At 44.3% G+C, this 21,954-nt stretch overlaps 1 protein-coding gene and 1 pseudogene across 1 annotated transcript in view; one reads left to right on the top strand and one right to left on the bottom strand.

The window, feature by feature from the left end:
• Positions 1-4,712, bottom strand: part of Dnah6 (dynein axonemal heavy chain 6) — a 194,201-nt gene extending 189,489 nt beyond the window's left edge. Inside the window, exon 1 of the mRNA XM_057768879.1 lies at positions 4,469-4,712. Within this exon, the coding sequence (XP_057624862.1) occupies positions 4,469-4,696 (228 nt within the window). The 5' untranslated portion in view covers positions 4,697-4,712. The remainder of the gene's footprint in view (positions 1-4,468) is intronic.
• Positions 4,713-9,902: 5,190 nt separating this feature from the next.
• Positions 9,903-12,371, top strand: LOC130874332 (60S acidic ribosomal protein P1-like; annotated as a pseudogene).
• The last annotated feature ends 9,583 nt before the right edge of the window (positions 12,372-21,954 follow it).

Raw genomic sequence — 21,954 nt, 5'->3', positions numbered from 1 at the left:
CTGTTGAAAATTGATCCCCTTTGCTCTAAGTTCCTATGCCAAGCCACAGTACTCCTGTATCCTGTCCCGGATCTACTGCTCAAAAACAAGACTCTGATGCTTGGTGTCAACAAACACTTCTAGAATTAAGATTAAGAAAAGTTCAGAATGGTGAATCACATACCCGTAATTAACTGTGACCATTTTACTACCTCTCAACTGTTGGGAGCTAAAAGCAACAACACACAAATCTGTGTGGTGACTGAAACAGGACCAAGGCTCTAGAAAACACAAGGATGCCCAAAGATTCCCAGCAGACACTCATTAGAAAGGTCAATCTCTATCATGATTGGTCTTTGTCAAGTTGACACAAACCAGAGTCTCCTGGGAAGAGAGAACCTCCTTTGAGGAATTGCCTCTATCAGAATGGCCTGTGGGCATGTCTATGGGGCATTTTCTTGACTAATGATTGTCATGGGAGGACCTAGACCACAGTGGCACAGGTTGACCTAGGAGGTATGAGAAAGGATTGAACAAACTGTGGGTAGCAAACATTCCTTCTTCCATTCCCACCCCGAGCTCCTGCCATGGCTTCTCGGGATGGTGGACTGCTACTTGTGAGTGGAAATAAACCCTTTGTTCTCCAGGTTGCTTGTGGTCATAGTGTTTATCACAGCAACTGAAAGAAAAAATATGATAGTTTCTCAAAAATTTCTGTTTGGGGTGAGAATTATGAAACTGTAAATAATTATATTCAAAATACTGTTGCACCTTTTTCTACTATGTGAGGGGGGAAATGAGAAGATGTGTACCTGGTAGAAGTGTCCTTTAAGATTTTTATCTACTGTGCAAGTTTTTCTGAATACAATTCCCAAAGCCATACACAACCTGTCTTTGTCACTCTTCTATTGCTGTGAGTGATCCTATGATCACAGCTAATTTGGGAGTCCCCTCTGTGTGCTGTGATTATCATTAATGAATAAAGAAACTGCCTTGGCCTGTTAATAGGGCAGAACTTAGGTAGGCAGGGAAGACTGGACTGAATGCTGGGAGAAAGAGTCAGGGGACACCATGGAGCCGCTGCCACTGGAGAGAGATGTGCTGAAACTTTGCTCGTAGGCCACGACGGTGGTAGGCCACAACCTCATGCTAATGCAAAGATTAATGAAAATGGATTAAACTAAGATGTAAGAGTTAGTCAATAAGAAGTCAGAGCTAATGGGCCAAGCAGTGATTTAATGGATACAGTTTCTGTATGGTTATTTTGGTTCACTGTTGTTTGGGACAAACAAATGGCTCCTTGCAACACAGAGAGACTCTTAGTTGGGGCCTTTCTGACAGTTTCAGAGGATTAGTCCACTACCATCATCATGGGAACCACAGTAGCAGGCATGGTAGGGATGATGCTGGAGAAGTAGTCGAGAGCTATATCCTATTCACAGGCAGAAAGAAAGAAAGTCTGGGCTTGGCATGGGCTTTTGAAACCTCACTCTAACAAGGCCGCCTCTACGCCAACAATACCACGCCTCCTAATCCTTATAATCCTTTCAAATAGTGCCATTCCCTGGTGACTAAGCATTCAAATACAGGAGTCAGTGGGTGCCATCCTTATCCAAACCACTACACAGCCTCATCAGTAATAAGTTTACCATGAGATTAGCTGTGGAAACTAGGTATGAATCCTTCAAATTCCAGTCTCTAGGTGTTAGAGGCAGACTGAAGATGTCAGAGTAGTGCGACTCTAATAAGCTTTCGAAGATCTATACTAAGACAAAGTCCCAAGTGGGGAGCAACTTCAGACTAGATTCAATGCAGGAAAAATGAGCAGAACACAGAAAGCACACAGGGTTTTGTTTGTGTTGTGTTGTGTTGTGTGTATACATACATGTTCAAGTCCATGTGTATGCTTATATGTTTATGGGGGCAGAGGGGAACTATGGATGTTATTCCTCAGGTGCTATGCACCTCATTTTTGGAGACAGGACTCTCATTGGCTTGGGACTTGCCAAATAGACTAGGCTGAATAGCTAGACAGAGAAACCTACAGTTACAAATTGATTTAGTTACTAGGAAATAAAATCAGGAATATTAGAATTAATAATATTCATTATATAGCTTAAAAACAAAAGCTGAAAATTAAATATGAGAATTTAAAAGGCTATTACTTGCAATAAACAGATTTTTTTAAGTTTTATTATGTGTATGTGTCTGAGTGTGTGTGTGTGTGTGTGTGTGTGTGTATGTATGCTACTTGTGTGGGGGTGCCCATAACAGCTGGAGGGGGTTTGTGAGATCCCTGGAGCTGGAGTTACAGGTGGTTGTGATAGGAATCAAACTCGGGTCCTTCAGAAGAGGAGCAAGTGCTCTTAGCTGCTGAGTCATCTCTCCAGAGCCCCAACAGGGCTTCTTTAAAAATAAGGATCAAAATCAAAACACTCCACAATCAATTTTACAACAGAATGATAGGAGCTTACTATAAAAAAAAAACTGCTAAACCACCAGAACAAAATTAAAGAATAAAAAGAGCCAAATGTGAATTGTGGGAAATATGACATGGAAGCATTTATAGATATATAAAATAACTAAATAAAAATGTAACACTTATTTTAATAGAAAGCACTAATTAAATGTGATATAAATTACATCAACATAATACTATTGTAAATCTGTTTGTCTAACAAAAATAGCATCCAGTATGCAAATGTGTGGGTGTGCACACCCTCACCTCCATTAAAAGCCAGAAAAGTTTTTCTGGCGGGCAACCCAAAACACTTTTCAAAGTTAAAAGTGTTTATATTGAAGGCAGAAGCAAGTAAATGACTGTAAGATCAAGGCCAGCCTAGTATGCATGGCAAATTCCAGATCAGCCAGGGCTACATAGCTAGAGCCCATCTGAAGAACATTGTGTGTGTGTGTGTGTGTAACATGACTTATAAAATACCACTGCTAGGAATCCATCTTTATATCTGTATATGTACAAAGGAGCATTATACATCATAGGAAAGTAATACATCACAAAACAAGAAACAACCTAAATTCCCTTCCATTGGAAACCAGTTAATGGGTGTTTACTACGGTGCAGCTAGGCAACAGTATGCCTCAGTCTGTTGGAAAAGAACCCTTCATTGGGGTGTGGTGGCAGATGTTTATAATAACAACACTCAGGAGGCTGAGGCAAGTGGCCTTTGCTTTGCGCTCTATTTGTAGTGATATTTCATTTGTATTTTAATAATAATAATAATAAAAAAAAAGCTTGCCTAGAGATCAAAAAGCAAAACAGCCAGCCACTGGCTCTTACCTCTATCTCAGTCCAAAATGGCGATCCTGCCTCCAGGAATCTCAGAATGAGACTGTGTCGGTGAGCTGTCTCTTCCCATTCTACATTCCTCTCTAGGGCTGGGATTAAAGGCATTCACCATCCGATTTCTATGGCAAACTAGTATGACTACTGGGGTTAAAGGTGTGTGTTACCACTGTCTGGTCTGTAAGGCTGACCAGTGGGGCTGTTTTACTCTCTGATCTTCAGGCAAGCTTTATTTATTAAAATAAAAATGAAATATCACTACCCTCCATAGTAAGCTCCATCTAAGAAATAAGGTACCACCATATGCATGGGTTAGAATAATTTCTGCATGTGTTTAATTTAAATAGATACTCTAAGGGCTGACAGGATGACTCAGTGGGTAAAGGCACTTGCTGCCAACCCTCAGGACCTGAGTTTGATCGCTGGGACCCACAGGTTGGAAGAGAAAACTGACTGCAGCAAGTTGTCTGCTCACCTCCACATGCGTGTGCAAGCTCACAAATACACATATATACAAAAATATAATTTAAAAACATATTCTCAAAAAGACAAGAGAAACTTTGGAGATCAGTATGCACTATAACAACCTTATTTTAAAGCCATCAGTCAGTAGAACACTCAGCAGAGACAGTCAGATCTCTGTGAGTTCAATGCCAGCCTTGTCCACACTGCAAGTTCCAGGATGGCCAGGGCTACACAAAACTTACCTCAAAAAAGATTTTCACACACACACACACACACACACACACACACACACAAAATTAACGAACATGAGGCATATATTTTCATAAAACTTTGTCAGTGTGCATAAGACTTTTACTAGCATTAAATGTTACCTGAGAAATCCTCATAAATTATACAATTAAATATCAGAATTACACAGAACCTTCTAGAGGATTTATCCACTAGGAAGCTTGGGTCATCATTGTGCTCCCAACTTAAACAGTGCCTAAAACTTCATACTTGTTGAACAAACATCTGTGTTATTTACAACGTTATAGAAGCAAGTTCTTAATTAACTTTTAAGGTTTTCATCTTTGCTACTCAAGAGTCTGAGATTCAGTCTGGTAAGGCAACTTCACAACTCCTTGTGTATGTGAAAAGTGGCCCAAATGCCTGTTCTTGTCTTCGGGGGTGGTGTGTGTGTGTGTGTGTGTGTGTGTGGTTTTTCCGTTTTGAACTTACCAGAGGCTCCAGTTTTACAGGCTGCTGCCGCTTTCTTGTCTTCTCTTGGGCTTTTGTAGTGTGCTTGAAAATCAGGGTTTGCCGTTCAGGTTCATTTTCCTTGTGGGTTGCATAATTCAGAATGCCTTTTGCCTTTATACTGTTTAGTTTGGTAAGCACAGGATTTTCTTCTTGTCGGCGTTGGACATTTTTCAGGTCAATTTCACTCTCTGGGGCTTGGAAAGCCATCTTTACTTCTGCATGAATGGTGTAACACCCGATTCTGTGTTACCCCCTCGGTACAGTTCGTATGCCACTGTACCGTACGTGAGTCAGGCAAGGGCCTGGAGATGGAAAGAACACACAAAGAGACCTGGGTCATTCGAAAGGAGATCAGCTGAATGCCGTTTATTCAACCTTGGGGAAATCCTTATATACCTAGCTGCTGCACAAGGATTTCCACCCAGGCAGGTGGTAAATTACCATGCCAAAGATGGAGTCAACAATGCCCTACAGCTAATCATCAGGCGGGGCAGGGGGGAGCACAGGAACAAACAGAATGCTTTAGTTAGCTGACCAGAGACTGCCTCAAGATGAACCCCAGGAACAAGGGTACACCCGGGCCCTACAAATGGGGTAAAGGAAGGGAAAGAAACTGAGATGTGGTGTTGAACAAAATTCCTGGGGAGAGTCGTAGGAAGTGGAGAGAGGATTAAGGACTAGGGAGGACTGAACTCACCTGCTTCCGCCAAAGGAAACCAGCTAAAGCACTCAAAGTCTTCCCCAACAGAGTGCTTGAGCCAGAGGAATAAAAGCTGAGATGTATGCCTAGTTTCGAAGAAGGACTGGTCTGGGGACTGCACTGGCTTAGATTTGGAAGGATGAAGAGAAGGGCATTGAACACTAAATTTCTCAGACCTGAGTATGCAAAACATCTCCTAAGGAACTTGTTTTATTAAAAATGTAGCTAAGGGGCTGGGATGATGGTTCCATCTGCAAAATGCTGTTTCACAAGTATCTTAGGGTTTCTATTGCTGTGCTAAAACATTGACCAAAAGCAACTTCGGGGGGGGGGGGGGGTTACTTCATCTTACAACTTGTAGGCCATCTTGAAGGGAAATGAGAGCAGGAACTCAAGGCAGGAATTGAAGCAGACACCACGGAGGAACACTGCTTACTGACTTGCTCCTCACAGCTTACTCAACCTGCTTTCTTATACAACCCAGGACCACCTGTATTTAGGGGTTGCACAGGCTGCAGTGGACTGGACCCTCACACATCAGTCATTAACCAAGAAAATGCTGGGCAGACAAGCCTATAGGCCAGCCTTATGGAGGTATTTTCTCGATTGAGAGTCCTTTCCAAATGATTCTAGCTTTTATTAATCACGTTGATAAAAAGCCAAACAGGACAACAAGCCTGAGGACTTGCATTTACATCTCTAGCATGCACATGAAAAGAAGTGCTGCATGCAACCCTAGTTGGGGAGTAGTGGCAGACAGGTGAATCCCAGATTCAGTGAGAGATACGGTCTCAAAATACAGTATGGGAGCTGGTGGTGCTGGTGGTGCACACCTTTAATCCCAGCACTTGGGAGGCAGAAGCAGATGGATCTCTGTGAGTTCAAGCCAGCCTGGTCTACAGAGCAAATTCCTGTCAGCCAAGGTTATACAGAGAAACTCTGTCTTGAAAAAAGCAACCAACCAACCAACCAACAAACAAATGAAAAAACACAAAATAAAACACAAAAGCAGAGTGGAGAAGCAATTGGGGATGATAGTCCAACGTCAATCTCTTAGCTTCCCATGTGCATAGGCAAGGGTACACACATCATATAGTACAAAACATCTTGAATCAGGTATTGATATACCTATGTTTTAACATAGTTCAGTGACAATAAGAATCAAAAGCCCCTTATGTAATTTTAACTTCTCAAGTAACCCCATTAAAAGCGAGAGGTCTCGTTTTTAATGATGTGCTTTACTTAGCATTCAAACTATCATTTCAATACATAATGATGCTGTGTGATGCAGGGTTATATTTAATTTTTCCGCGTGCATTTTATATCTGGTGTCTAGGAACTGTCCTATTGGTCAGGATAAGTCTAGATTGGTCAGTGTAAGGTCCTGGGTAAGCCTGACATCTCTAGTCCTCACTTTCCAGTCCCCGAGGGTAGTAAGCTACCACCGAATCCATCCTCTCTGAGGCTTTCCATCACTGGGGAGGCGATGCTGGGTGTCTGGCTCCACCCAGGGCTCCACTGGACTCACCCAGCGTTCCTGGCCTCAACTGCAGCCGTTCCTGAGGGGTCTCCAGAGGCCGACGCAAGTGGTCCTGGGGCAGAAAGCTGAGTCCCAGGAGGAAATGTTTCCCGTTGCGTAGCAACCACTGGGCTTCCAAGGACGCTCGCTATGCCTGGGAGGAGCCGGTCGCCACTGTCGTGCCTTGGCTCTCCTCAGCTCTCCTCCAGGAGCGCGCCAAGTAATTGGGCCAATCAGCGTTTCCGGAGCGTTGACGTCACCAGTTGGCAGGGAGCGGGAATCCACCCGGAGGATTGCTCCTCTGGGATGGGATTAAATCTCTGGCTGTGTAGACAGCAGGCATAGGAGGTCTGGTCGTTTTGTATGTTCTCTCGTTAGTGGAGATCCATGATCGTTGACCCAACCTCGAACAGAAATCTGTTGTTTCTCAAGAGGCCCGAGTCTGACTTGACGTTCGCCCACAACTTTAAAATCCCGAGGTGAAAGAAACAAGTCTCAGGAGAAGGCTGGGTGGACTGTTAAAGCCCTTTCACAAGCCGTGAACCACTGTCTCGCCGGTTGGCAGAGACTTGTTTTCAACCTTCACTACAAAAATGTAATCACCGCTGGCAATACCTCTTTTTTCTCTTCCCTCCGCTACAGTCTTTGCATCTTGGGTGGCGACTCCCTAAGTGAAACTGAGCAGACAGCTGCACGTACCGCATATGGCATGCTGGTTTGATCCCACCTACCTCCAAGAGGATTATCTGGAGCTGGAGTGTAGATTCAGATCACTAAGTCTAACCCACCTCCCCTAGCACAGCATCTGAGTATGGAGCTGGCATTAGTCTCTTGCCTCGCGAAGTTTTCAGGAAACGTGTGTGTTTGGGGGGAGGGGGCTAGTGGGGGATGTCCTACAGCGTGTATGTGGAGAAGAGAGGACAATTTACAAAAGTTCAGCTCTCTCCTACCACTGTGTGGATCACAGTGATGAAATTCGGGTCACCAGGCTTGCCAGCAGGTGCCTTTACCCACTGAGCGACCTCACTGGCCCTAGAAAATATTTTTAAAGTATATTTTCTTAAAGTTGGCAACCTGGCTTTTTAGAAGTTCATAAAATGAACATCACACGTTTTATGAATGCCCACTAATTTAGCAGCAAAGGTATTAACGAAGGCCCGATGTTAGGAAAAAAAATAAACAAGAAAAGACTCTTAGGCACGCTAAGGCGTCTAAGCAACACGGTGCTTGCGTGAGAACTTCAGCCCTGCACCCAAGGCAGATCTCTGGAATGCCCCAGAGCCTCTGACTCTCGGCGCCCCCCCCCCCCCACACACACTCTTCGGCATTTTGCACCTGCATAGGGTGCCGTCCTTTCCCAGGCCTTCAGTTCTCCAGCACGAACAGGCTGTACACCATGTGCTCGAGAGGCTTCCGGGCAGGTAGGATTTTTGTGCTCAATCCAGTGTTGAGACTTTAGTGCTTCATTCTGCCTTTCCTGGAGTCTCGCAGAGTGTGACACACACACACACACACACACACACAGAGAGAGAGAGAGAGAGAGAGAGAGAGAGAGAGAGAGAGAGAGAGAGAGAGAGAGAGAAGCCGCCTGTGTCAGAAGGCTGAGGTGCCACACTCCGCTTTCGCTGCTCACAACAGAAATTTCCACTCTGCCCCATTTGGTAGCTTGTCTGGACATCAGCTGGCCTCGAGGCTCTCAGCCTGGACTCTCCAGGGCACCCTGGCCTGCTGTTTATTTACAGCTTGACACTCTGTATAAAGGGCTGGCATTTATTTAAGTTGACTTTTGTGTGTGTGGGGGGGGGGGGAGGGATAGCTTGTTTTGCTGTTGTTTCTATTTCTAGAATTTTAAATTTTTAAAATTAAAAATACTGGTTCTCCACTTTAAACGACTTCTTTTGTAAGCATATGGTCTTGTCTTTGCAGATAATATGCTGAGTCAGGAGGCAAAGGCAGCAATTTCAAGAGTTCAGGGTCGTTGTTGATTATATGGAGACATTCATTAACCTGGGATCCCTTCAACCCTGTCCCAAACTTAGTCAATAAGATAAGATATATAATAGAGTTCAAGACTTAGAATGTAAGAGATAATGCAAAATATCTCACTATTTTTATATTGATTGCACGCTACAGTGATATTATTTTAGGTAAATTGTGTTAAATAAAATATATAATTAAAATAAAGAACATAGTGTGTTAACACCAATGGATTTTTTTCTTTTAAAAATTACATATATGAATGGGGGTTTGGGGAGATGGCTCAGTGGTTAAGAGCACTGGCTGCTCTTCCAGAGGTCCTGAGTTCAATTTCCAGCAACCACATGGTAGCTCACAACCATCCCTAGTGGGATCTGATGCCCTCCTCTGGCATGCAGGTGTACTTGCAGAACATTTATACATAAAATATAAACTTAAAAGTTACATATGCATTTTATTGATTTATTTATCTATTTGTTTTGTGTGTGTGTGTTTGTCATGGCACACATGTGAAAGTTAGAGGGCAACATTTTAAAACTGGTTCTCTCCTTTCACTGTGTGGACCCTGGGGACCAAGCTCCAGGTTGCCAGACTTTTACCCTCTGAGGTAACTAACCAGACCCACTAATGGTTCTAAAAATTATGAATTTTCCATCACTGCTGTTTGAGTGCAATGAAAAGAGGAATTGCTATATTGACATTATTTTGAAGTACATTAAGTATTCTTTTTAATTTTTAACTTTTATTTTATGTGTATGGATGTTTTGCTGTCATGTATGACTGTGCACCACATGGGTGCCCACAGAGGTCAGAAGAGGGCATCAGATCCCCTGGTTCTGGAGTTAGAGATGGTGATGAGCCGCCCCGTGGATGCTGGGCATCAAACCTGGATCCTCTGGAAGAACAGCCACTTAACCACTGAGCCATCTCTCCAGCTCTTGTATTCATATTTTTATAATGTGACAAAATTAATTTTTGGTGGTACGTCAAGCCTAAAAATACATAAACTACATTGGTTTCTCGGGCTTTGGAGATAAAATGGTATTGTCTTTCACTGAGAATCTGAGGGGACGGGGGTATCCTGTGGCTAGCTGGTTTTCAAGGTATATTTTCTGTTTTTCACTTCCCAGCCCCCTCACTGGCTGCAGTATCTTCATCTTCATATCCTTGTTATGGCTTTTAAGAAATCAGGCACATGTGGCTGTGTCTTCTTAATCATGGTTGAGCCAGAAAAAATACATCTATACATTGGTGGGCACCGTGGGCAAACCTATGGCTGCCGGAGTCCTGAAAGAGGCTACGGAGCAGCTGCAGCAACAGCTGCCATCTGTGTAAGTGTTCCCTACACTTTCTTTCAGCTTTTAAAACTATATAAAATAAATATGAAATATTTGCGAGACCTTATTTCTCAGACCTAAGGGCAGCCTGCTACCTGTTGGTCAACATTTCCTCATTTCTACCTACCCATCCCCCCCTGGAAAAAAACTGGCTTTTTTCTTTTAGCTGCTAAATGAGATTTTTAAAAAATATCCAGGGTGACCTAGCTAGTTTTAACTGTCAACTTGGCACAACCACCTGACACAGTCATCTCAGAAGAGAGTCTCAATTGAGGGACTACCCAGATCAATTGGCCTGTGTGTCTGTGGAGAGAATGTCTTGAGTGCTAATTGATGCAACAGGGCCCAGGCCACTGTGGGCGACACCATCCCCTGTACAGGTGGTCCCAGGCTATGTAAGAAAGCCATAGAAGGCATGAACCTAAGCAGGGCAGCAGGAAGGTGCTCCTCCATGGTTTCTGCTTCAAGAGATTCTAGGCATTGAACTCAAGTCCTTCCTCATGCTTGCAGGATAAGCACATTGCAACTGAGATAATATGCCAACCTCCTCCTCTGGTGATTCCCTGCCTCAGGAAAAACTTAATCACTGTACTGGGTAGTTCTATGTCAACTTGACACAATCTAAAGTTATCTGAGAGAAGGGAAACTTGACTGAGAAAATGCTTGCATAAGATCCAGCTGTAGGGCATTTTCTTAATTAGTGATTGATACGCGAGGGTCCAGTCCATTGTGGGTGGGGCCATCCCAGCCTGGTGATCCTGGGTTCTATAAGGAAACAGGCTGAGCAAGCCAGGGTTAGCAAGCCAGTAAGCAGCACTCCTACATGGCCTCTGCACCAGCTCCTGCCTCCAGGTTCCTTCCCTTCTTGAGTGCCTGTCCTGACTTCCTCCAGTGATGAACAGTAATAGGGAATCATAAGCCAAATAAGTTGCTTTTGGTCATGGTGTTTCATCACAGCAACAGTAACTGTAGCGATGACATTTTATGTGAATTGCTCCCTGGCCTGATTATTTAATTCTATATAACTTTATGATCACTTTTTTTTCCCCTCTTACCTGCAGATGTGGCTCTTAAGCAGAATCACCCACAGAGACATCGCAGATCTGCTGCTCCGGACGCCACTTTCGGATTCTATCTACTAGATTTGCAGAAGCCTGGAAATCTGTATGCTTCGAAAGGCTTTTCTGTGGCTGAAAGTAGAACACTAAACTATGCGTTCGGTCAATTGTACAGTTGTAATATGTATGACTGGGGTCAGAGAGATGGCTCAAAGGTTAGGAGTGCCATCTTGGTGTGGAATTTCCTCTCATGTGGTGAAAATGTCTTAGCAGTAGCCAGTGGTGGCGGCTGTGCAGGTGAGAATGAACTTAAAATACCCCTGCTTGTGAAAAACAAGACCAAACCAGTAGCTGGGCAGGTGCTGTTCTGACCAGGTCCCTGCAGACTGAATGCGCTTGCTCTCACTGGTGCCTTCTGCTCCCCACATCTCTTTAGACCTGAGTCTCTGGGCTCTAGTCACTCTCTGCTGCTGTGACAAAACACTCTGACCCAAAGCTGCTTTGGGAGAGAAGGAGAATCCCTTGTAATCCTAGTGTTGGGGAGGCAGAGGCAGGAAGATCTCTGGGATTCTCTGGCCAGTCAGCCTGGCTTAACCAGTGAGCCAATGAGAGAGAGATCATTCCTCTAAGGTGGACAGTGCTTGAGAAATAACACCCATGGCACACACACACACACACACACACACGTGCATGTGCGCTCACACACACAATAAGACTTTACTTTTGTGAGTACTGATGACATATAAACTCAGGAGGTATATGGAAGAACACCTTGAGTGTTCCTGAGATCTATCTATATGATAGCCTTTGTTGTTGTGTATTTTAAAATAGAGACTTTTTCCTCGGCTGCCACCACGGTGCTCGACTGGTCATTTCTGAGGAAGCTAAGGGCACGTCTTCACTTCATCCTGCGACTGGCACTGTGAGAGCAGTTGGTCACGTGGCCTTCATCTTTGACTTTGTTGCATTCCCCCCTTATCCTGCATGACCACGACGAGGACGAGGTGATGTCTCAGAGGATAAGATCAATGCCCTCATCAGAGTAGCTGGTGTCAATGCTGAACTTTATGACCTGACTTGTTTGCCAAGGCCTTGGCCAATGTCAACATTGGGAGCCTCATCTGCGGTGTAGGGGCTGGTGGGCCCACTCCAGCAGCTGAAGCTGTGCCAGAAGGCAGCCTGCCCGCTCCACCACTGCTGCCCCAGCTGAGGAGAAGGTGGGAGCAAAGAAGGAGACTCCAAGGAGTCTGATGATGACACCGTCTTTAGTCTTTTGGACGAAACCTGCTAACATGTTCAATAAAAGTTGAATCTGTTGCTGGGCTGTCCTCGGTTGTACACCACAGGTACAGGTCCTTGAGGTTTCAAAAATAAAATAAGAAACAAACAAAGAAACAAAGAACTTATGCTATTTTAACAACTAGAAAAGTTAACTAGGTGTAAAATTGGCACAAGAAAGTACAAACTTTGGCAGAGGCCAGGGTGGAATGGATTAGGAACAGCATAATTAATCTGCAGTGAAAGGAATGGTATCAGGCCCAGGAGATGGTCCGGCAGTTAAGCAGGCTCGCCGCCAAGCCTGACAACCCAAGTTGAGTTGCCCAAACCCACTCAGGGGATCTGCAAGTTATCCTCCCCGCACACATACGCAAAATAAATAAAATTTGAAAACTTTTAAAAGAATCTCTCTGTTCTATGAAGATAAAAGGAAAACAGCAGGTGAACTGAGCAATTGGAAGATTTAGAGCCAGGTCTATTCTCCTGATGAGGTAGGGGCTACGGTCAGCTGTTGAGAAGGATGGAACAAAAGTGTCGTGTAAAGGCAACGGAGGACTTAAATTTCAGGTCCTGTGAACTGCTTGAAATTGTGTTCCTATTTGTGTATAATATATATCAATTCTGATCAATTCTCAAAGGAGTCTTTGATCTGTTCTTCCTCAAAACTGGAAACGTGGCCTCTAAAATTAGCTGCCCTTAGCTTTGACTAAGGGAAGGTGGGAAGGTGGGAAGGCTTAACTTTCCAAGGGGTTCGTGATGAGTATTTTGTTCCTTTGGCGACATCTTGTGGTCAAACCATATATTACTAGATGAGCTTGGAATTGTGGATCTGATTGTTAGATTTTGTAAAAGACTTGAGAGGTTAGTGTCTCAGAAGTTATGAAAACCAATAGTTATTATTGTATTTCCCATACAGTGTTGAGACATTGTTAATATATATAAAACTTATAATGCATGGTCAGTTTTGGGTAATTGTATTCTGGGAATTTTTTGGAAAGGAAAAAAAGATTCCCTGTCCCTCAGGTGATTCCAATGTGCAATCAAGTCCCGGTACCTCTGGCTTAGGTCCTTGCTCTTCACGGTGTGATTTGTGGGCCAGGAGCATTGGCGTCATCTGGATCTTGTTAGATACACAGACTCGAACGTCCTGCCCCCAATCCCCCGAATCAGCCAGTGTCATATTTCGCAAGAAACTCACTGAATGTTAAGTTTTAAGAAGGGCTGTCACAGAAAACAAGAAGGGTATACAGCATACACAAGGTAGCAATGGTGCCCAGCAGTGGGCTTCTCCTTTCTTATGACTCCCAGCTACAGGATGTGAGTTACTTTTTGACCACATTGGAAGACTTTTACTGTAAGAAATTCCATCTTCAGCAGAGCCATCATCTCTCTGTTCTGCAGTCCTCCCACGATCTCTGCTAAAGCACTTGAGGACAATTCTTCCCTTGTCTTTCTTCTTTGAGTCCCTCCCCCTCCTAAGCGTCCCGTATGTTGTCTATATACAATACTTTTGCAGAACTTTTTCTAGAAATTTCACAATAAACATAGCCGTCTGAACTGGGGGTGATCTGGGAGGCCCTAGCAAGCTAGACTTGACCATCCCTCCTCTGTTAGGTCAGGTAAATGGATGAGAGAAAGTAAAGCGTAGAAGGTGAGATTTATTCAATGTGACTACTTCCGGAAGAAGAAGAAGTCCTGGATTCCACAAGTCCATATTCCGGGTCTTAACATGAGACTTGACTTTTGATAGGAGGCAGCTAACTAAGATAACTCAGCAGTCCCGGTCAAGGTGCAGTCCCACCCCCACCATCTGGGCTCCGGTCTCTCTAGCATGGCACTCTAAGTCAGTGTGTCTACAAAGTGTCTTTCTGAAAGACAGTCTTCCTCTCTGGCACGGGCCTTCAGCCTTTTCCTTCTCCCAGCCCTAGATTCCAGGGGAAATTTTAGTTTCCTGGGGGCTTCTTGTCTCAATGCGTGGAGAGGCAAAGAAGGTTGGAAACAAGTGTCTGTCCAAAATATTCCTGTCCCTGCTGGCATGGTTACACACAAAACAGTTTTCCTCTGCTGAGTGCCTCTCTTGCTCCACTCAGAATTCTATTTGTCAACCGTGTTTATAGTGAAAGAAAACCCTTCTTTCTCACCATGGGAAAAGCAAACAGCCACGTAGACCTGGGAGGTTGCCAGATTTTGTAGGCAATAAAGGGGCAAACGAGTTAACTATTAACCAGCAGACAGCATAATTTCCCTCCATACCTTGACCTTGGCACCTCTCTCCTCTGGAGGCTCACTTCCTGACATTTCTGCCCAGGATGGTAAGGTCAGTGAAGGCAGGAAGCCGGTCTCCTTCCATCTCTCTAAGGGGATCCAGGCAGCAGCAGTTGAAATAAACACGGGGTCTTTTGAAGTCACAGGCAGCCTGACAGTCAGTGGATCTGGGGTGCTTAAAGCTGGAGGGAGGAAATTTCAAGAAATTGATGATTCAAATTCATTTTGTCACCTTGCTGTTTACTAGTGGCCTCTCAGGTCACTGGCGTCCTCATTATTTTGTACTTAACGGTACAGAATTGTGGAAATATCAAGATGTTTGACAAGCTTGAGGAGCATCAGAGCTGTGTGAAGGCTCATGGGAGAGAAAAGGCAATTTGAGGAAAAGAAAGGGAAGGGCTTATGGCTGGTCACTGAGGTAAGGATTTCCCACTTTCTCACCCAAATCTGGTACTGTTACGTAAAATCACAGTAATAACTTAAAACAAACAAAATACAAAACAAAAGTTAGTTTTGAAGCAAGGTATGTATCCACAGTGGTTTGGGATTTACTATGTACCCCAGACTGGTCTGAACTGGTGACCCTCCTCCAGCCTCAGCCTCCCAAGTGCTGGTTGTAAACCCTCAAAGACACTGGACAAATGGCTAACTGGGGTGCCTATTAGCACGCTAAAGCCCACACTGGCTAGGCTCACTCAGTACCAGTGACTCCACCAGGCATGCTACCCTAAACCTCTCGAGCCCAGGGGCTTAGCTTCTCATCTCCCAGCTTCTCCCTATATAACCCTGACATTTCGACAAAGCATTCTCTTGGTCCTCCTCTTGGCTCCTTTCTCTCTTGGTGCCCCCCCCCCCCCCGTGTCTGTCTCCTTGCCTTCTCTCTTTTCCTCTCGTTCTCTCCTCTCATGGCTGTGTTCAGCCTGCTATTTTCTCTTCTTGCTCTGGACTATTCCTGATGCCTCTGTCTCTAATATCTACAGTTAAAAACCTTCTCCTCAACTATACTTTAAAGCGATCTTGTCCTCATTTTCATTCACTGGTGATCGCCACTGATAGCCATGGTTCAGAAAGCACCCCTGGAAGTTCCAGGTTCTTGTGTTCCAGGATAAAGAATTGGACAGAGATTTGCAAACAGGTAGATAGTAGCAAAGCAAGGGAAGCTGTTGAGAAAAGATACACCGGGGCTGTGGAGAGATGGCTCAGCCGCTCAGAGTACTTACTGCTCTTATAGAGGACCCTAGTTTGGTTTCCATCAGCCTCATTGGAAGACTCGTAACTACCTGGAACTCCAGATTCAGGGACTCTCTAATGGCTTACACAGACATTGCACTCACGTGCACAAATCCACATACACACATAATTAAAAATTAAAGTTAAAATCTTTCTTTAAAAATTAGAAAAGAAACTGGTAGGGTGGCACATGCCTTTAATCTCAGCACTAGGGAGGCAGAGGCTGGAGGATCTCTGAATTTGAGGCCAGCCTGGTCTACAGAGCAAGTTCTAGGACAGCCAGGGAGGGCTAGAGGAACCCTCTCTCAAAAACAACAACAAAAACAAAAAAGCAACAACAAAGAACAACAAAAACAAACAAGAAAAAAAAAAGAAAGGTTGTGCATTGCAAGAGAAGAAACGGGCCAAGAGAGCGAGTTCACAGGTTTTATTGGCTCTGCCACACGAAGGACTGGGTTTTTATGTTACCTATCTTGAACTTTGGAGCTTGTTTGCAGTGTGGAGTTTTCTGAGCATGCTCTGTTTGTTATATGTAGTTCTACATGTAATTTCATTCATCACACGTCTCATTAGCCACTTAAATTTCCACTAGGTTTGTGTATTTTAGTATCACAATGAGCCACAGGTCACCTTCATCCCCTCTGGGTGCCTCTGCACAAGTGCCAGCGGTTTGAGCCAGTTTTAGTTGGTCTTGGGTGTGTGTGCTCCAGCCTTTCTCCTTGCCAACTTTTTCATATGCTCATTTTGTGAGGCTTTGTACAAGGCTCTCTGGACCTCACTTTCCACTCTACCCCTGTGCTCACTGGGGTTCCAGGATGCAGCAGCCGGGCCAGCTTTAGCCTCTTTTAAAAACTTTAGTTTAAGCCGGGCGGTGGTGGTGCACGCCTTTAATCCCAGCACTCGGGAGGCAGAGGCAGGAGGATCTCTGGGAGTTCGAGGCCAGCCTGGTCTACAAGAGGTAGTTCCAGGACAGGCACCAAAGCTACAGAGAAACCCTGTCGCGAAAAACCAAAAAAAAAAAAAAAAAAAAACCAAAAACCAAAAAACAAACAAAAAAAACCCTTAGTTTATTAGCTCAAACATTTTGTTCTTAAGTGACTGGAGGTGTGTGTGTGTGTGTGTGTGTAGAGATAGGCAGAGATATAGGGGTTCTTCCTTTGTAGCTTAGGCTGCTCTTAAACTCATAAGCTTCCTGCCTCAGTTTCCCAACTTCTATAATTACAGACATTCAACATTCACGCCTGACACATGAGTGAAGTTACATTTTTATTTTGTTATCCATTTAAAGTTGGTTTCTGTACTTTAAATCTACTAACTTAAATTACTTTATATCAATTACACTGACAGTTCCTACAAACTATAAACATATGTATATATAAGTATACTAAAATATATAATGCTGTAATATTTCCTATCAGTGTAGCTATCAGAAGGCACACAGTGGACAAGCTGAAGACATTCACCTGTTGAAGGGACACAAGTCTACTTGAGCATGGCTCTGGCAGGCCTTGCCCTTCTCCCCAATGCCTTCTGCCTTGCCAGAAACCTTTAGATTACATTCCTAAAGCTAGCCCCCAAGGTCCTTTTCCATATTTGGCCAATCTCTCCTCCTGAGGCTGACTACTAAGGTCCAGCTTTTTTTTTTTTTTTTTTTTTTTTTTATTAAAGATTTCTGCCTCCTCCCCGCCACCGCCTCCCTTTTCCCTCCCCCCCCCCGATCAAGTCCCCCTCCCTCATCAGCCCAAAGTCAGCTTTTTAAAATTAATTTATTTATTTCTTTATTAAAGATTTCTGCCTCCTCCCCACCACTGCCTCCCATTTCCCTCCCCCTCCCCCAATGAAGTCCCCCTCCCTCGTCAGTCCTAAGAGCAATCAGGGTTCCCTGCCCTGTGGGAAGTCCAAGGACCACCCACCTCCATCCAGGTCTAGCAAGGTGAGCATCCAAACTGCCTAGGCTCCTACAAAGCCAGTACGTGCAGTAGGATCAAAAACCCCTTGCCATTGTTCTTGAGTTCTCAGTAGTCCTCATTGTCCGCTATGTTCAGCAAGTCTGGTTTTATCCCATGCTTTTTTAGACCCAGGCCAGCTGGCCTTGGTGAGTTCCCGATAGAACATCCCCATTGTCTCAGCTTTTAAAGTACTGAAATCCAGCAACCCAAAGCCCCCTTTTGGCTCACCTAATTAGCATGCTCAGCTAAATGCTTGGGTGTGTGTGTGGGGGGGGGTAATGTGGAGGGGGGAGGGGGAGGGGGAGTGTTCTGTCTCTTTCACCATTAGATACTGCCATTTGCCAAGTCTGCCTCCCCTCTAGCCCGCGTTCCCTCAGGAACAGATATCCCTGTCTCCTTTCCTTCATTTCTCTCCCCTTCTCCCTTGTCCTCTATCTCCTGTGTTTGTCTTTTATTCCCTATGCTCTGTCCCTCTGAAGCAAATGAATTTCTCTTGTGCTGAGAATTTGGCCTTGGGGGTCCCGCCCCTACTTTTTCTTTCTCCTACACCCTTACAAAGTTACACTCAAGGATTCTGATAAAAGTCTCACCTCCATCGCATAAAAATGTATTATTATTTTTTAATTTTATCTTCTTATTTTTAATGGATGCCTACACAGTTTCCCCTCCCTCCACTCCTCCCATTTCCCTTCCCCCAGATGTGGGGGAGACTTCAAAGAGAATGTCAAATACTTTCAGGTTTTTGTCTCCCTTTCATCTCAATATAAATCTGGAAGTCGGAATCTAGAGAGAAGTCAGGGTACGTTTACATTCACAAGTCCCACAGATGGCAGGGGTGGTGCTAGCATGAGGTGTAGAAAGACCCGCGGAGGATGCTTATTTAGTGGGATGACTAGATGCTGTATTAGGACCCACTCTGGGCATGAAACTCTAAATTGGGCCAGTTAAGAGGCATCAAGCTTGGCAAGATGGAAAGTTTCAACACTGGACAAAAAAAAGACAGCTCATGCTGGGAAGGGGATTTCTGTCCACACAGACAGTGTCGGGCACTGTCCGGTGAGAGCACCTTGCAGCACGGCCCTGCCCAGTCTTGTTCCGTCTTTTCTTGGTACCATACTCACGCTAGCTCCAACAACATGGTGCCAAGCCAGAGCCCAGAGGACCGAGCAGATCCCTTCTTCAATGTCCTGATCAAGTTGTCTTTCATTCCAACAGAGTCAGCCCCATGTTAACCAGTTCTTGCCACAAGAGGAGTGGGAGAAAAGATGGAGAAGGAGCAGGCAGCAGAGACTTGACTCCCACTAGAAATGATGAAGCTTCCTGCAAAAGTGTCGGCACTGGCTGGCCTTTCGCTAGACAGCTATGAGCTGTTGTGCTGTCTTCCCCTCCCCCACTCCATCCCTGGGCAAAGAGTGCTGAAGAGTCAGAGTTGGCCAAGTATGACCCTGGGACATTCAGCACCCATCAGTGGTTGTATGAGGACAAGTCCCACCTCCTGGGAATTCAAGACTTTTCCTGAAATCTATTGTTTTGCTTCCTGTAAGTCTATTATTATTTCAAAATAAAGTCTTTTATTTTCTGCTCATAAACTTTGTTGTGGTTTTTTTCTCTCTCAAATCCTCATACTTAAGAAGGTGACTATATATGCTGAGAAGTGGAGGGAGTGGAGAGAGAACTCAAATCAGTGTGGACTTAGCTGATTCAGCCTTGGAATTGTTTTTTGAATCTCTCTCTCTGTCACTGTACTTGAGACAAAAGCCATCCCCAGCCTTTCAGATCCATCTTCCCAACGCTGAAGCTCTATCTTCACTCAGTGGTCCAATAGCAATAATCTCAGCTGGATCCTGTTTTATATTCCTTCCAGCATTATCTCATACCCATAACATCCATTCCCACACGTATTTCCCAGACTTCTGCTTGAAGAAACGAACAAACTCATTCAGCTCTTTAGTGTGTAGTGCACCTCCTCATGGCCTACACTTTCTATCTCTCTTCTAGATGTCTTAGCCTGGTTATAGGTCTAGAGCAACTAACTATTGGTGGGCCATGAGGGGCATCAATATTGTCTTGCCTGGCGTTTCCTTCAGAGAAAGTCATTGCTGGCTTAGCAGACAATAAAGGCAAAAAAGGCACCATTTCAGGGGATGGGGTGTGAGTACATATTCTACAAGGGGTAGAGAGACTTCTTCAGGTGGCATAAACCCTTGAGCACCTGAGGGTTCAAAGTTTTCAGCTTCAGTGGGGTCCTCCCACACATTCCCATTCCAAGTTACAGGACCCTGTTCTTTACCAACTAATGCCCTCAGTTTAACCACAGAGACCTCCCAGCCTTGGACTTGAATTTTTGCTGTAATTCAGCCAGTCTTATAATGAGGGTTTTGGATTGATTTTTTCATATTTTGAGCTCTGTGGCTGCTAGAGAAGAAGATCCTCTTTTAGGACACACTTAGAAACCTTTAGACTGTTTATTTGCATCTGGAGTCGGTTAATTTCATCACCGAATTCATTGTCCTTCACTGTGTTATGAGATGCTAGAAGTTGGTTAATTTTTTTGATCACAGAATGCATTATTTTTCTTTCCCAGTTTATCCAGAGATGCTAGAAGTAACCAATCAGCAGCACCATTTTCCCATTTTTTCCACAAATTGTTTTATATACAGAGTTACTAAATCCATTGCGTCTCACATTTGGAGAATTGGGATAATCAAATGTATTCGTCATAGTTTGCCAAATAGTTCACATCATAGGTTTTCAATACTTTCGAAGCTTCTAAGAGAGAGGCTTCAGTAACTGTAGGCATTGGCAAGTTGGAATGCCTCTTCCTGATACTTCAAAAATTCATCATTGGACTTCAGAAGCTGTAGATCGACTTCTCAGTCAGGGCTCGCTACAGCAGTGGTTCACGACCTCTTGGGGGTGGGGTCTATCAATTCTTTCACAGGGGTCACTTAAGATCATTGGCAATATCATATTTTTACATTACGATTTATACCAGTAGAATTATGAAGGATAAACAAAAGTAGTTTTATGGTTAGTGGTCACCACAACATGAAAAACTGTATTAAAGGGTCCCAGCATTAGGAAGGTTGAGAACCACTGCTCTAGAGGAACAGAACTGATAGAATACATGCATACAGCCGGGCGGTGGTGGCGCACGCCTTTAGTCCCAGCACTCGGAATGCAGAGGCAGGCGGATCTCTGGGAGTTTGAGGCCAGCCTGGTCTACAAGAGCTAGTTCCAGGACAGGCACCAAAGCTACAGAGAAACCCTGTCTCGAAAAACAAAAACAAACAACAACAACAACAAAAAAAATACGTGATATACACACATACATTTTGTATATGTATATTATGTACACATATACATATGCATACACACATATATTCATTAACAGAAGGCCCAGAATCCAGTCGTTATTTAGTCCACCAGGCTGGATGTCACAGGTGGTCTTTATTGTATGCCAGAATCCTTAAGAAGTTGGCTTTAATGTCAATGAAGGAATGGACTTGCCAGTAAGAACAGGACCAAGCAGGCAAAGAGAACAGGCTTCTATCTTCCGTGTGCTTTATACATGCTGCCACTATAAGGATGACCCAGATTAAAGGTGTATTGTCCCACCTCAAAAGATCCAGATTAACAGTGGGTCTTTCTAGTTCACATGATTTAATGAGGAGAAAGCTCTTTACAGGTACACCTAGCCACCAGGTTAATTCCAGATGTAGTCTAGTTGACAACCAAGAACAGTCATCACATTCCTCAAATTCAGCTTTCCCGAGGTATTCTTAGATCAAGAGCCGAGGAGGGCTCTTGAGTTCCTGCAGCTTTGTACAAATGCAGCCTGAAATTCAGTGCTAATCTTTAGGTGAAAGCCTTCTCTCATCAGCGTGGCTGGGAGAGGAAGAAATGGAAACACTAAGCCCAAGACACAGCAGAATCTGTCCCTTCCATCAGCGAATTCCAGTCTTTTGTTCCCACTTACGTGGGCTCTGCCATGAGAGTGGGAATTCAAAGACAAGCTTGGGCACTTATTAACTTTGTAGAGAGGAGGCTCCAGATAGTCCTAGTTGGCTATGGCAATACCTCAAGTAGCCTGTGGCCCTAAGTTTTAGGACTTCAGTCAAAGTTCTGAGACAAATGGGACTGTCCTGTTCT

Source organism: Chionomys nivalis, chromosome 1, assembly GCF_950005125.1.
Source record: "Chionomys nivalis chromosome 1, mChiNiv1.1, whole genome shotgun sequence".
NCBI classification, from domain to species: domain Eukaryota; kingdom Metazoa; phylum Chordata; class Mammalia; order Rodentia; family Cricetidae; genus Chionomys; species Chionomys nivalis.
The sequence above is the reverse complement of the archived record's forward strand: the minus strand, read 5'-3'. Positions and strand labels throughout refer to the sequence as shown.